This window comes from Agelaius phoeniceus, chromosome 3 (genome assembly GCF_051311805.1).
Source record: "Agelaius phoeniceus isolate bAgePho1 chromosome 3, bAgePho1.hap1, whole genome shotgun sequence".
Taxonomy (NCBI): Eukaryota; Metazoa; Chordata; class Aves; order Passeriformes; family Icteridae; genus Agelaius; species Agelaius phoeniceus.
In genome coordinates, this window is record NC_135267.1 from 71,450,853 (window position 1) to 71,467,198 (window position 16,346).

The 16,346-nt window shown below is 38.1% G+C and overlaps 1 protein-coding gene across 4 annotated transcripts in view; it reads left to right on the forward strand.

Moving 5' to 3' along the window:
• ARID4B (AT-rich interaction domain 4B) overlaps window positions 1–15,510 on the forward strand; it is an 88,326-nt gene extending 72,816 nt beyond the window's left edge. For all 4 annotated transcript variants that reach the window (XM_077175586.1, XM_077175589.1, XM_077175588.1 and 1 more), the window contains 7 exons: window positions 3,067–3,151; window positions 3,889–4,081; window positions 5,468–6,676; window positions 8,514–8,624; window positions 11,388–11,603; window positions 12,996–13,142; window positions 13,731–15,510. In XM_077175586.1, coding sequence (XP_077031701.1) covers window positions 3,067–3,151; window positions 3,889–4,081; window positions 5,468–6,676; window positions 8,514–8,624; window positions 11,388–11,603; window positions 12,996–13,142; window positions 13,731–13,861 — 2,092 coding nt within the window. In that variant the 3' untranslated portion in view covers window positions 13,862–15,510. The remainder of the gene's footprint in view (window positions 1–3,066; window positions 3,152–3,888; window positions 4,082–5,467; window positions 6,677–8,513; window positions 8,625–11,387; window positions 11,604–12,995; window positions 13,143–13,730) is intronic.
• The last annotated feature ends 836 nt before the right edge of the window (window positions 15,511–16,346 follow it).

Sequence of the window (16,346 nt, forward strand, 5' to 3'; positions counted from 1 at the left end):
AGAAAAAAAAATAGTTCTCCCTTTTTAGCAGCTACAGATAGTATACCGGACATTTTCAGTGAATTTGCCAAGACTTGCTATCTCGTTGAGGTCACTTGTCCTTCTGAGAAAAGGGCTACCTTTGCTAGTATAAATCTAGTCTGGACAAGTGTGCTTTCTTCCTTGTTTCTCCTCTAGTACTGGTGTGGAAGATCGGCTGTGCAGTCTCTGAGAGTGTGTTGTGGTGCATTTTATCTTGCAAGTAGTGCCTGTGAATCTAACAGTATCAGTACATACTCTAATGCAAGGTGCTTTTCCTTGTCTTCATTTTGGTAAGGCAAGGGGATTTTCTTTATGAAAGCATTCCAGGATTTCATATGAAACCTGGTTTAAAAAAATAAATAAATAATAATTTCTTATTAAATCCCCCATCTTGATTTTCAAAGACATCTGTGTCACCTCTTTTAGGAGCAGCTCCCCATATTTTCTCCTTCCTCCTCACTCTCATCTGCTCACTTTAGGGTGGTGAAGCTAGTACATGTGAAAGACAGCACTGCAGTAAAACAACCCAGGTCCTCTGAAAGTACATGCTTCTTGTAATGAGAGCTGAAGAACTTCTTTGCTAATATTTTTGGGTTAATTTTGTTTTGTGAACAGACTGTCCAAAGTAAGATTAGTGATGAAGTAAGTGTTCATGTGTTAGCAGGTGCAGTTCTGAAAAGAGGCTCAAGTCTGAGTCACACACTCCATTTTAGATGCAGCTTTCAGGGTGCTTCTCCTTCTTGCAGGGGAGGAGAATGTAATTTAGGGTCAGGTTGTCAGCTGTGGCTTGGAATATATCTTTTTTGCAGGATCTGTTTGAGTCTGGGGTCCAGTTGTCCCAGGTTTAGGCAAACCATATGTATCTGATATGTGAGTAGTGAAAGGAGCAGTGTGATGCAAAGGTGTGAAGTGTGGGGCAGCTGAGTCCCTGGAGAAGATGGGAGATTTCTGTGGCCTCCTTGCAGGGTCTGCCTGCTGGTTTGGGTGCAGTCAGGAATAAAGCAGGATGTGCTCTGGCCAGCAACTGTGACTGTCACACATTTGTGTTCCAATTTGTGCTCCTTGGGATGAGGGCTTGCATGACCACTGTTTCTAGTCCATGATGTTTAGGACTCTGTACTATTGAGAGGTGTTCTCTTCAGATGCTGCACTTCTCTCCTTTGGTTCAGTGTGCCCCCATGTCTGTCAGCTCTTGCCCCAGCAGGCACTGCAGTTGCTGCGAATCTCAGACAGTGTGGGCTGTGCACAGACTTTGCATAGGAGGAAGATTAATTTCTTATTGGAGATGCGTAAGAATGAGTGAATACAAATTTGGTATTCTAGCAATGTGGTTGAGGCAGAAAGGACACTGTCAGAATCCTCACTTTTCTCCATGTGTTTGTCAGGTCCTAGTGCTGTTTTCCTGCATGTATTTAGATCTAATAAAATACTCCTGCATTTCTCTGGGTCACAAAGTCCATTTGGCAGGCACTTCATGGTATTCCTTAGGCAAAACATGTCTTTGTCTTGAAGAAAGATTGCTTCAAATAAGATTTCCCAGTCTCGCAGAATATGGGATTTTTCCATATGAGCAAGTACTCTGCAGAATTGTATTTCAGTTTTGAACCTGTTTACTGACGTTTCACCTGCTAATGACAGTGTAATAGTACAATGGCAGTGGTGTCTGCAGCAGTGTAGGCAGTCTTGGTATATCATAGTCTGCATGGTCTGCTGTGAGATTTTGTGGTTTTTGTCACATTGAGGTGAAAAAGCAGAAAAAAATTGTTTTGGAAAGCTGTGTTTCAGACTGCTGCTACTTCATTTTTCACCCATTATTATGTCACATTTAAGTTAGTAGAATACAGTATTTAGCTTCTGAAATCTCTTGTATAGATCATAACTTATAATATGTAGGAAAGTATGTTGGAAACTTGCATGTTTCTCCCTAAATATCTTTAATTTATGTCAATATTGTGAATATAATTGACAGTGGTTGCAAAGAAGCTGAATTAGGACTGTGTCAGTAGTCATATATCAAAATTATGATTAAGTAAGCCCAGCTGGAAAGCCAGCATGGTGATTGTGCTCAAATCCATCTTGTACGAGTTTTTTTGAAGAGTGTGGTTTTGGCTTTTTTAAGTTGGATTTTTCCCCCTCTATTTTTATGTTTACCTAGGAGGATCAAAATTTGTTTGTATGTACATTCAGGTCAAAGTTAATACCAACTAATTTTTAACTGAACTGTTTCTTATGCATATGGTTCTTGAATTTACAGTTTAACTAGCAAAGCAGCTTATTGTTATCAGGAGGAAAAAAATTGATTTAAATGACTCTTGACTTTTTCAGAAATACACAATCTGGCAAGCACAGTACCAAAGTTACAGTATATTCTTACTAAGAATGTACTTCTTTGGTCTTGGATTTGTACTTAACAGGTCCAGTCTTGAATAACAAGATGCCTGTTGTTAATATCTTGGTGCTATTTAGTATATTTTTGTCTTGTATCACTGTGATGCTAAGTGGAAACCTTTAACAGAAAAGGAACTGATAAATGTCCCTGTGAAGTCAGTGACTCAAAGCTGGTGACTCCAAAGGGTTACTCACTCCAGATAACTTTTTGCAGTCCCTCAGGATCAAAAGAGATTATTTTTATTAGCTGGTCACATTTTATGTAGTTGAAAGGATTTATTTTATTGTTATTTTATTTCATTGTCGTTTATTTCATTGTTAAGGTTTTACAGTGTATAAATAGGAAGTATACCTTTTAGAGGTCAGTACAGATTCACCACACCATTCAGGTGGTTTTTTTACCTGCAGACATGGATTTCTGCTGTTCTGTGCAGACTGAAACGTAGGTTTTGCATTTGGCCCTCAGTGTAAAAAGACATTACTTCTCTGAACCTTAACTGAAATGTCACAGACTTGAGAATTCCACAAATTACTTGATTCAAATTCCAATTCAGTTTTTATATGGCTGCTAATTCTCATTTTCCTCAGTTAAATTTCTACTGTGATGTGATTATCTGCTTAAAATGATAAATGTGTATGATTTCTTTTTCTCTTTAGGTACGATGAGTGGATAAAGGCAGACAAGATAGTGAGACCAGCTGACAAAAATGTACCAAAAATTAAGCATCGAAAGAAAATAAAGGTAGTTTTTCTCCCTTTTCTCTCTTGTTGCTCCCTGTGTTAGTTTTATACATAGTTAAGTAATCCTTGCCTCCCTTCCTGACCTTTTGATTGGCCTACAAATGCTTATCAGGCAAAGCAACTTCATAGCCTTTTAAACATGGATACTCTTTTCATCATGAGTTTGGCTTTTCTCCTTGAGGTGAGGAGGGGAAGCTTCTCTTTCCTTCTTTCCTGAATTTTTAATTAAATGTACAGAAATCAAATGAGGAGGATACAAATTATTGTCAGTGTTGGGAGCCAGCTTGAGTGGGGTGAAATTTGAGATCTCTCTGATTCTGCAGTGGCAATCTGTGGACTAGTCCATGTGCACGGGACTCTATAATTTTATTGCCAAGATTTTTTTCAACATTAATTCTTCCACAACTGATATTTAAGCTTAGATGATGACATATTTCTTGGACAGTGGGCTGCAAGGAAGCTTTTCCTTCTGCCACTGCTGAGCCTGGCATGCTGCAGTGCCACTTCTCGAGCACTGGTTGTGTTTGTTTCCCATTTGTTTTATTGTTGACAAAGTCGACCTTCCATAGAAAGGTCTTGGCATGAAGTGTAGGAAGGTGTTTGTAGTCCTTGAAACAAAGAGGAGAGCTTTCCTCTACAGATTGAATGTTTAAGATAACTGTAAGCATTGTTTAATTGTAATCCATTATAAGATGTGTGCTCCAATCAGAAGAGTTTTTGTATCTTTTTTTCACCTAGAATAAAACTGACAGAGAGAAGGAAGAGAAGTATTCTCCTAAACCTTGTAAATTGCGACGTTTGTCAAAACCCCCCTTTCACACCAGCACATCGCCAGAGACTGGGTCCAAACTTGACAGCACTGAAGCCAAAAATACTGAACAAGCTCCAGTTAAATCAATAGAAATTACTTCTATCATTAATGGGCTACAAGGTATTGTACTTTAAAGCTTTTTCTAATTCTGTAAATGGCCTTTAAACAGGAGTAAATGACAACATAGAATAACTGGCGCAACTAAATGCTTGAGTCTGTGTGGCTAATTATAACATCTTCAGAAATAACCCTTGGACAAAAGCAGTGTTGGAAGTTTCTGTGAATTCAGTGTGACAATGGTCATTACATTTTGTGTTGCCATCCTTTTTTTTTTGTTTGATATGGAGCTTTTTGCTTCCTATCTAACTTCTAAATGTTTAATTTTGATTTACCTAAGCTATAGGACCCATTATTCATATCTGCATGTCTGTTGCTAGCACTGTGTTCCCCTGCCCACTCATTTACAGCAGCATTTTAATACCTACTTGCATCTCTTCATTCTTAGTTTAGAGCATGCTTCTAGAGAAGGAAATCATGTATGGTATAGGTAGTTTGAGTACCACAAACTTTTGTGGAAGCTGTGTGAATTTAATTATCATTCCAACTTATTTGAACTTGGATGGCAATGGCCACTGAGTTCCAAAACTGTAGGTAGAATAACAATCAACATAATCTATAATGCTTCATTTCCTTAGGAAATGAGAAACAAAAACCAATTAGTGATGATACTATTAGTGTGATAATTAATCTGTAATTAACTTTACAAATCAAGGAGTTATATATATATATATTTGAGCCAATTCCTGTGTTTCTCCTTGAATCTGTATCTTTTTGCATTGGATGAGATTGCTGTTGATTCCTTTGGGATTATATATCTTTGTTCTTCTCTCGGTTTCTTTGTTGCTGACCCTGAATTTTCTTGCAGTTGTCCTACATTCTTCTTGTCCGTTTGTTTCCCTAAGTGCCTTTCTTTATTGCTTTCACTTCCTTTTTTCCAGGCTGATCATCGGATTGGTTGGTTGGTTTGTTAGACAATATCCAATGTGTGTGGTGGTGTTCTGTCCTTTAGACTCTGGATTTTCCACGGAAAATGATGTCTGTGTTATGAGCTTTGGAAAAAAGGCAGATAATGGTAGTATTTGTCACCCATAAGAAATATGTAAGGGCATCTTCAGTTACTGATTTGGGTGCAGAAGCTCATATTTTATGGATTAATGCACTCTATACTTTCTCTACCTGTTCAGAAATTCCTGGAGATGTACTGTATAACAGAGAATCTTCCTAGTTTCTAATCTAGCCATTATACCATGAGTTTTTGAACTCTTCAGAAGTACCATTTAAGAGAGAGACTGCTAGAGATCCCTGTAGCATGTCTTCATATCTGTACAGTTTTCTTTAGTTGTTTTTTTGGTTTTGTGTTTTTCAGTAATTCTTTTTTCAGTAATCAGAATCAAGACAAACTTTTCTTGTTTTGTTTTTGTTTTGTTTGGATTTATTTTTAATTAGCTTCTGAAAGTTCTGATGACAGTGAGCAAGAAGATGACCAAAGTGCCCCGAATGTTCATGCCGATGGCAAGGAGGAATCTCAGCCCGAAGCCGTCAGCCAAGATAAAAATGAACTCCGTCTAAAAGAACAGAGCGGTTCATCCCTCCCAGAAGAAACTAAAGCTCTTACAGATGCAGTGCTGCCCAAATCTGTATCCAAGTCTCCTGAAAGATTGCGGAAAGAGATGGAAGAGTTATCTGAGGATAGTGACTCCGATGGAGAAGATGAAGCCACAAAGAAGAGAAAGGATGGAAAGAAGGAGATGGTGGATAAAACAGCAAAACCACAAGTGAAGCGTGGTAAGCGAAGACACTGTGTTGCAGAGGAGTCCTTAAAGACCGTGTCACCTAACAGAAAGGATGACAAGTCCAAAAACAAAGACTCCCTTAGTTTAGAAAACAGCAGTAACAGCTCCTCGGATGAAGATGAGGAAGACAAATCTAAACTGAAAATCACTCCAACGAAAAAGTACAATGGACTAGAGGAGAAAAGGAAATCATTACGGACAAGTACTTTCTACTCTGGATTTTCTGAAGTGGGAGAGAAAAGAATAAAGCTTCTAAACAACTCTGATGAAAGACTTCAGAACACCAGAGCAAAGGATCGAAAAGATGTGTGGTCAAGTATCCAAGGGCAGTGGCCGAAGAAGACGCTGAAGGAGCTGTTCTCAGACTCTGACACTGAGGCTGCTGCTTCTCCTCCACACGCTGCTCCCGAGGATGCTGTGAGAGAGGAGCAGCTTCAGACTCTTGCAGAAGAAGGCATTTCTTTGCCTAACTGTGAACTTGAAAAATCTTTGCCAGCAAGTGTGGATGTTAAACCTGTTGAGGAAAAACCGACTGAAGTGGGTGAGAAGAAGGTTGAATTTCCAAGCAGCGGCAGCAATTCCGTGCTAAATACTCCTCCTACAACTCCTGAGTCACCTTCCTCTGTAACTGTGACAGAGTCCAGTAGACATCAGTCCAGTGTCACTGTCTCTGAGACACTGCCACCAAATCAAGAAGAGATACGAAGCATCAAAAGTGAAACAGATAGCACAATAGAGGTGGACAGTGTGGCGGGGGAGCTGCAAGACCTCCAGTCTGAGGGAAATATTTCTCCAACAGGTTTTGATGCCAGCGTGAGCTCCAGTAGTAGTAATCAACCAGAGCCAGAGCATGCTGAAAAAGGTAAAGGAAAGGGTAAACAGAGCTGTCTCCAACCTAACCAGCTCTTAATTTCTTACATTGCTGATGTGTTTTCATTCTGTTTTGATTATAGTGCAGGGAAGTTAGTTGTTGCAGGAAGTAGTAGCCTGCTGTCCATTTCAGATGTGTGGAAATGGCATAATCATCTCGTGAGTAAAATGTAATCTGCCAGCAAGTTTATTGGCTTTTCATTTGAAATTGTGGTGGTTTCACCGAGGGACAAAGGATAAAAGAATGAAGTTTATACTGGATATGGCAAAAAAGCCCAAAGCAAACTGTAATAGCTTGTTTAAGGAACACTTATTGTAGCAAGATGGAAGCGTTTTCAGCACTGTCCTTAGGAGCAGGAGATGCTTTTCTTGCATAAAATTTGATTCTCTGTAAGTTGTTTGTTTTGGGGGAGAAAGCCCTCTTGCTGCTAGGATGCTTAGGCAGTCATTTCTAATTTGTATTTTTCTAGAACATTAACTTCTTAAGATTCAAGTCAAGCTGATAAAAGCATTGACCTTTTCAGCTATGTTTCACTTTCATATGCGATTTTTTGGATTGAAGTTCCTTTCCTGAAACCATTAGAGAGTGGGGGATAATAAACACTTGAGCACATGATGTCGCTGTACTGCTGCCTGCTTTTTAACTGCTGTCAAGGCAAGATCCAAAAGCTTTTTCCTCAAAGTGACTGGCTGTTTTGCAGTACATCAAAAGTACAGCTACTTTCACTGTGTTGTAGTGGCTAAAAAGTATGAACACGAAGGAAGAAAATACATTTTGTATACAAACCTGAGACAGAAGTGGGTTTTCTTAGCTCAGTGGATTTCGGCTAGCAATTAGCTATTTTTTTTCAAAATGCCTTTAAAGGTGTGTCACCTTCAGTGTTCTGTTGGAAATGATGTTCTGAAAGTATGCAACAAAATGTGTTTCCTTAAAGGGGAGAGTTTGGAAGAGGTCAATGTGTTCCTCTCGATAAATACACCTGTATTGCTTTGCTAATTACAGCTGTGTAGGTTTAGAACTTAAGTTGCTTGTGGTTTTTTATATTGCCACTTGAAAGAACAATTACACAATTGTAAAAGAGTATTTTGCATGCATTGGACTTTAAGTTCCTCTCTGATTTTGTCAGCATGTTGCCTGTTTCAGAAAATTAGGTTCCTTAATTTAAATTGTTTTATTCAGGGGGTCATTTTTAATCTGTAAGTCACATGGTTGTGAAACAACATTTGAAGAAGTTCTGAAACACTCTCTTTTAGCAGGTGTACTAGAATCCTTCCATGTTCCTTTTCAACTTTTTCCACTTGTAGTCACAATTACCAGTAGAATTTTTCCCTTTATTTTCTTGTTGGTTTTTGGGGTTTTTTTTAACATTATCTAAGATCTTTTTTAAGACCTTCAATCAGTGTAATCACTGATCACAGTTTATGGCTTTGGTTTTTTTCTCACAGCTTTCAAGTAAAGCAAACTTTTAAAAACATTTTTTTGTCTCAGTAGGTCTCGATAACTCTTTAAATAAATGTATTCTTATTTAATTTACAGTATTAAAAAGTAGTAAACCCATGTAGTTTAAGAGAAATTCTGGTGATGCATATGGGAAAGTAATTTGGAATCATCATACATGTGCACTCTGTGCAAAGAAACTTCATCTGCCTTCCATTGTCTTCCACCTCCTCTTGTCAATATAAGTGGAAAACTGAGCTGCATTAAGGATAGGCAGGAACAGTTGCATTGTTGTCTACAAACTTAAGGCTTGAAGTGTTTTGTGAGAGGAGTGCAAGCATTTATTTTATTTTGTTTTCTTTCTTTTTTTTTTTCCTTTTCCCAATTATAGTCTGTACAGGCCAAAAAAGACTTAAAGATGCTCAGGGAGGAGGCAGCTCTTCAAAAAAGCAGAAAAGAAGCCACAAAACATCTGTGAGCAGCAAAAAGAAGAGTAAAACTAGTAAGTACAGCTTAGTATGAAGTAAAAGGTGTGAAAGTTGCATGTCATTTGTTCAACTGATTGTAGGAGATGAAGTCAGTTAATAAAAAATGCATTAGGACAAAATGTTCGCATCAGGGAATTCTTAACACTGTTTAAATGAAGAAGCTGCTTTACCTAAACACCAGAGTGTTTTTAAATGGCTTGTATTATTTCTGGGCTTATTTCTAAGAGCTCCTTAATATTTTGTAATTCAAGAAAACCAAGAAGAGTGAGTATTTCACATATGGCAGAATTGGGACAGGTATGTCTGTATCATGATAGCTGCCTGCTTTAGCGGGGAGACTGGGACTTGAAGGAAATTATACTCTGTATTTTCTGCAAGATGAGTTTTTGGAGGTTAATATCTCTACTCTGTAGCAAATATGAGAATAATTCCAGAAGAATATAGATTCTTATTTTCTTCCTGTGCTGTCTGTTACATCTGCAGTAAAAAATTCAGGTTTTGCAGTTTTTTGTAGTTGTAGAAGCTAATTGGAATAGAAACTACAGTACTGGATAAGGGAAGCTTAATAAAAGCAGCGGTGTGTTAGGGGTCGTAGGCACAGGTGTTTGGGAGACAACAAGAACAATTACTGCTTAATTTCACTGTTAATAAAAAAATACCTGGAAACAGCTAGAGACTGAAGCCTGGAAGGATAACTGTAAAAAATGGAGTTAAAGAAAGGATAACACACATATGCCATGCCTTTTTTCCTCTCTCTCCCCCAGCTTCCCTCCCCTCTTTCTATTAACAGCTTTTACTAAAAGTCTGTACTTGCTAGTCTGGTATTTGCTTCCACCCCATTTGTCTTTCATGTTCATTGATCTCTCTTCATATTTTCTCATCCTTTTTTATTGCATTTTACTGGTCTTCTCCTTTCATGATCCTTATTCCTACCCTCACCCCAGAAATTAAAGTAACCAAACAAACTGAATTTGCAGAACCAATACACCATTTTAAGCCTTGCCTTTATTCCCCTGGATTTGGTGTATTTACCCCTTTTCCTCAACCTCTGTCTTCATCAGTATGTGACACTTCAAAGCTACTACCTCGTAGTCATTGCTGTGTGCTCTTTTTGTTAGATTTCAGGCACTACTGGATATAATAAGGAAAATGAATAGATAAAATGTGATTCAGCTGAAGAAAAGAAGCTTTTGGCAAAATTCCAGTGTATCTGTTAACCTGCTTTTGTGGCAGCTTCAGCTTTTGCCTTTGCATTAAACTATTGAATTCAGGGTGCCCCCAATGCAGGGAGTGATTGGCATCTGACTCCATTGATTCAGAATGCTGAATAATTGCTTTATTAAAACTATATTATATTACATTAATACTATACTATATTAAAGAGAATACTATACTACAAAGAATACTAAAGAAAACCCATAACTGTCCCAAGACAGCCAGGACACAGGTTTGAGTGATTGGCCAAGGAAACAAAACAATCCTCAGCAGAATCCAATTGACAAATCACTTCAGGTAAACAATCATCCTAACACATTCCACATGTGCAAAACAACAGGCACAGCAAATAGAGATAAGAATTGTTTTCTCCTCTCTGTGCTTCTCCAGGAAAAAAACTGAGAGAGAGAATTATCTCTTTCTCTGTTCAGAGAATGTGAATGCCACATTAAACCAACACCAACAAGCAACTGGCCAAGCTCTGTCACACTACATGTCTTGGGTATTCAGTTTCTCCTGTGTATATCACCAGATCATAAAGGCCAAAAGGTTCAGGGCTTATTTTGTCATCACCTGGGGCAGGTACAACTGTGGCATACATTTTTCTTAATAAATATAAATTCAATGTGTTTTTAAAAACAACCATAACAATTGAGGTTCTGCAGAATTCCTAGACATTTTATTCCACTGCTTTGCTAGACTTGTGTTAAATTAGTCACTTGTGCCTGCTTTCACCTTAGTTTTATTTTAGTAATGCTAAAAAACTTCAGCCTTTCAATCATTACTCATAAACCTTGTCTTTTAGATAGATTATTTTGTTACTCGCAGCTTTCAAGTAAAGCAAACTTTTAAAAACATTTTTTTGTCCCAGTAGGTCTTGATAACTTTTTAAATAAATGTATTCTTATTTAATCAAATCACCCTTTGAGTGATTTGATGAAAAACCCGTGTTCAGTTCAGCCTGTTGCTTTAAAGTTTTTTCAGCATGAGGTAAAGTTTTTCTGTTTTGGGCCAGCGAAAGATCTTTTTCCAAAATTAAAAAATTGTATCATCATGTCTGAGAAATTTGTAGAGTACATCACAGATGTTCATATTACTGATAGTGATTTTAGTAGAGGTAAATTAAAATTAGGGTGACATAAGGCTAAGAAAAGGCTTGCTCTGATTTCTGCTATACGTGTCCTAAAAATACAATCAAAGGTCTGTCTGTAACTGTTAGCTCTAAAATGGAATAGAAGTTTATATATTGAATACTGCATTAGAAATTAATGTCAGAAAGAGGTAAACAGGAGATGGACCATAACAATCAGTCTTGTGAACTCCTAGAAAAAGTGCAGCCCCATAAGCAGGCAGATGTGATTCATTTTGTCCCCATTATATACCTGCATGTGCTTCAGTGATGCAAAGAGCATCAAGCCAAGCTGCCACACCAGGATGGAGTCTGTTGTTTTAACGGATTTGGGTCAAATAAATTCCCATTGTATGAAAATCAGCACAGAGATTGCTTCTGGCAAGCTTTAGTTTGGGCTTTGTTTTGTAACAGTATCTTCTTGTTTCTTCAGCAAACAGCAGCGACAGTGATGAACTATCTGCTGGTGAAACTGTGTCCAAGTCTCAGTCAGCAAAATCGGTTTCTACTGGTATGAAATCTCACCAAACCAAATCACTCACAAGAACACAGTCTCCAGGAAAATGTGGCAAAAATGGAGAGAAGGAGTCTGATCTCAAAGAACAGAATAATCGTTTGCCCAAAGTTTACAAGTGGAGTTTTCAGATGTGTAAGTATTTTCTTGAAAACATACCTAGTTCTAGTTCAGACACTTGGGTGATTGATTCGTAATTTTTCTCCATCCATTTGGCATTATTGCACCAGCACATGTTTGCTATTTCTAGGATTAAGAACTTCCACTCTGTTTCAGTCAAGCTACTGGTCCAGCTAGGGGTGAGCAGTGTGGAAGGGATCCTGCCTAACCCTGTATGACCCTATCTGTCTGCCTGTCTGAAAAACAGATCAGTGGCTTATCAATTCCCTCATATTAGTGCAACTTACCAATTGAATCTGACTTTGCTGTTTTGGGGTTTTTTTTTAAATTTCCTCCCCAGCCCTGAATTTCAGCATTAGTCTCCTTTTCAACGTATTTTTCCCAGTAGTTCTTCACAATCAAGTTGCATTCTGGTGCTCTTCAGGAGTATGTAATGTAAAAGGTCTTTATTGTCACTTACTGCCCTGTTGAGATTCATTGAACACTTTCCTGGTGCAACACATCTTAGGGGCTTTTGCTCCTTCCTTTCTTTTTACCTTGGCTACACTCCACATGCTGAAGTTGCTTGACAGAAGTTGGTCTATGGAGTGCTCTTTGACACATTTCCTGCTGTAGCTGAATCAGACACTTGAGCTTTCCTCATTTTCCCACAGCCTAACATAGTTGTGACTTTTGGTCCCTTAGTGCTGCCTTCATTACAGGTTGATGTAGCGCATTTTGCACCTCACAACAGTTTAAATGATTCTTAAATGCTTTTGAATGGAGTGTCTCCTGTGTGGCTTCCCTGGATGAAGCAGGAGTTTCTCCTGGCTGTGCTACCCACTGCTGTGTGCTGTGCTGTGGAGATCTCCCAGCTGGAAACAGCCAGAGGGGCAGCTCCTGTGCTGGCCATGTCCAGCCTGGTTGTCCTGTATGGTTTTTCCTTATGGCACATATGCCAGGGGCTCCACCAGAACCACCACACAGCTGTGCACATTGCTGTTAAAACCTGCTTGTTTTGTACCAAGACAAGTCAGGCCAGGCTGACCTTCCCATTGTCTGGGGCCAAGCTGAGATCCAGCAAGGACTGAAAGCAACAGGCTCAGAGCTAGTTTTGGTGATGTTTTCATCCCTTGTCTTATTTTTTTTATCCTTTTCCTCCTGATGGGGAAGGGAATGCCTCTTTTTTCCTCTCCCAGCTCCTTAAAAAGTCCCCAAAAAGCGTATGGGAGTATCTTGTAAAGAATAATAAAAAGTGAACAAATTTGGCGTGATAAAGAGCAGCTGCTGCTGCTGTTGTTTCTTAGCTTTGCTGTCTGCTAGCCCAAAGCACTTCACTAAAATTGGAGTATCTTCCACTTCACTGACATCCAGAAGTGTTCAGAAATGCTTCAATACAATAATTAACATAGATTGTTTAACTTGCAGCTGACTTGGAAAATCTGACTAGTGCTGAGCGCATAACAGTTCTCCAAGAAAAATTGCAAGAAATCAGGAAACATTACCTGTCCTTGAAATCTGAGGTGGCTTCCATTGACCGAAGAAGAAAGCGCTTAAAGAAAAAAGAGCGGGAAAGTGAGTGCTGGAAACTAAATTCTGCTTTTAGAGGGCTTAATTGCGTGTTGTGTTAAGGTACTGGATGATTTGCTGGGAGATGTGTGTCATTTAGGAGTGTGGTTTTGTTTGGGTTTTGGGAGATGCTGTGTGCGGGTATTTTAGGGCCATTAGGAGGATCAGATACCCAGTGACTGTGGAGAGGGAAGAGCATTACCAAGGTGTACAATCTGTTGGATGCTCTTGAGGAATAACCACTTGATACAGGAAAAAATGTACAGAAAATAAACTTTTCTGAGCAGTGAACAAAGGGTATTAATAACTTCTAATTTTTCCTCAAGTTACAGATAAATGTACTGAAGTGTTGCTTGTGGGCCTAGTTAGTGCTTTCCCCTTGAGATAAGGGATTTATTCCATGACTTTAGGGGATACCAGTTAAGTTGAGTGCTTGCTACACAAACCGGGCAGTAGAAAAGAAACCAGTCTTTTCCATTGCAAGGCATTGGTTGCTGGAGTCAGTATGTACCAGTGCCTGCTGCTGAGCAGGAAAACATGTTTATTGCTTCATTTATGAATCTCTATAACCTGTGTTTTCCTTTTCCTGCGCAGGTGCTGCTACTACATCATCTTCCTCCTCATCACCTTCCTCTAGTTCCATTACGGCTGCAGTTATGTTAACGTTAGCAGAACCATCTATGTCAAGTTCATCACAGAATGGAATGTCAGTTGAGTGCAGGTGACAGCAGGACTTGCCAAAGCACTTTGCACTTAATGGCTGCTGAGGGCCACTCTTTTTTTTTTCCTTTTTTGTTTTTATACTGCACAGTGGCACAAAATTCAGACAAGCACTATTTTGTATTTAAAGTTGTTTCTTGACAAGCTAACTTTGCACTTAAGTGCACTTTTATGAAGAAAAAGTACAACAAACTGCTTTTCCTCAAGCAATAATTGTTTCCAACTTGTCTGGGAATTGTAAGTCCAGTGACTCGAAGGCCTTCCACTGTGGCAAATGGAGGCTGTTCACTGCCTGTAGAGACAGGACAATAAGTATATAGTTGTTGGGGTGATCTAAATCAATGTGGTAAGGCTTACTGTATTCCCTGGTATTTTGTTAAAGCTGGAACATTTGATATTTTTCCATTTATTTATGACAAATATTGAAAATATTTTCATTTGTACAAGCTAATTGTTTTTTAACTGCTAAGTCACCTTATAGTGGCTTTAATTGTATACGTCAAGCACATCTATTCAAAACCTGCAGTTAGTAGGATGTCTGACATCAGTCCTGATAACCAAATATGAGGATTCCTTTTAAAAGAAAAAAAAAAAAAAGACTGACTAATGTTTACAGGTTTGAATTAGGCTTAAGTAGGTTACTCTGGGTTTTAAGAACCCGTTAATTGGAATGAAACTACTGTACTTTGCCATTTTTCTATAAAACAGTATTTTTTTTTAATTTTGATAAAATACATTATGAAAAAGAAAGAAAATGGCTAACAAACTGTATTAAATCTTAATGTATAAAGATTGTATTCAGCCAGTTTAAAGTGTATATTTATTCATAATGGATTATAACAGGTATATTTTTGTGTTTTCTTGTAAATGTTTCTTTTCCCCTTAAAGCAACAAATATTTCATTTGTAATGCTTATTTTGTTACGAGCTTCTAGGAGAGGACTTCAAGAGGGAGCAAGGTATAAGGTTATAATTTGTGGTTGCTGATACCAACACTGCCACAAAAGGGTAGTTGTTTTTAAAATGACTAGCTAGCCGAGTGGTAGATGTTTAATTTTTTAAATGCCTTGTACAAATTCCAAAACCAACTTCAAAATGTTTTCACTTGTATTGATTTTATGTTGAATGGATCCCAAGCTCTCTCCTGTCAATTCTATACCTTTGTAAGACATTTGTATATTGCGGAAGTGTTCATTCGAGCTATTTAATACCTGGCACTGTTAATACACAGTACTTTATTGTACAGATTGTTTTACTGTTTTAATTGTAGTTCTGTGTACTTCTTTTGCCTGGGGAAATAGGGGCTGGCATGTTTTTCTTTGTTTTCTGGCAATACAACATGTAAGAATTTGAAGCATTTTGTTTGTAGATGCTAGAGTGTCAGAATCCTTTTCATTTGACTTTTCTAAGAAAAGCATTTTCAGTCTTCGTAGTGTGCGCTTAAGGTTATAACTGATTTTATTGAAAATGGTTTCAAAGTATTCAGAATTGTACAGGACTGTAAAAATTTGTTGACAGACATTGAAGGAAAAGCTTATAGAAAAAAGCTATAAAATATATATTAGGTTCTGCAGAAAATGGAGAGTTATGTAATATATTGTACAAATGTAAGCAAAGGCCTCTGAAATAAAATGCCATAGTTTGTGAATCCCTGATTTTGTTTCTAACAGTTTAATTAAGCAACTGTAGCGTGTTCATGAAAGTTACATCGAGCTGCAGAATCAGTTCAGCAAATGATCTTTGGTATGCTGTAATGGACATAGAAAGGTAAGATAGAGCACGTGCATTTGCCTTATTTTCTTCCTAGTGATTAATTCAAATCCATCCTCTTTTTCAGCAGAAGGCGAAAGCATGGCCCATCATTAAGGCAGAGCCAGTTGAAACAAACTACTGGCTGTAGTTCAGGTGACCAAAATACACCTGCAAAGTGACAGATTACTGATGAGACTGACAGTAACAACCCATGATAAATAAGCTTTGGAAACATTGACTGTGTTAAAAATTATGATGATCCAAGACTACAGGGGTAATTTTAATATTTTCAGTGAAGCTACTAAGAGGATATTTTCATCTGTTTAGTGGTAGTGTCATGGTAGTTCAGTTCTGCTTTTCAGTTTTAGTAGACATAAGGGGAATGGATGTAACTGGGAACTACATCTGGGCAAGCAAGATTCAAATATAGCTCTTCACTCACTACTAGTTCTTGATCAGCTCTCAGTTTTAGTGCCAGCATATTTGCTTTGATGTGACAATTACTGACTCTATGATCTGCTGGGGGGTTTTGTTTACCTTTTTAAAACAGGGATCATTAGTCAGCTCCCTGCTCCCAAGTCAAGTTTTTGCATAAATAGGATTTTTGATTTTCTGTGATACAGAGATTATTTAATTTTCATAATATTTCTGATGCTATGTTTAGTGGCTACTCAAAACATTTGTCTGAACGTGTTACATTGCACCTCTCCTGTGAAATTTGTCTGTAAATGGTGCTCTC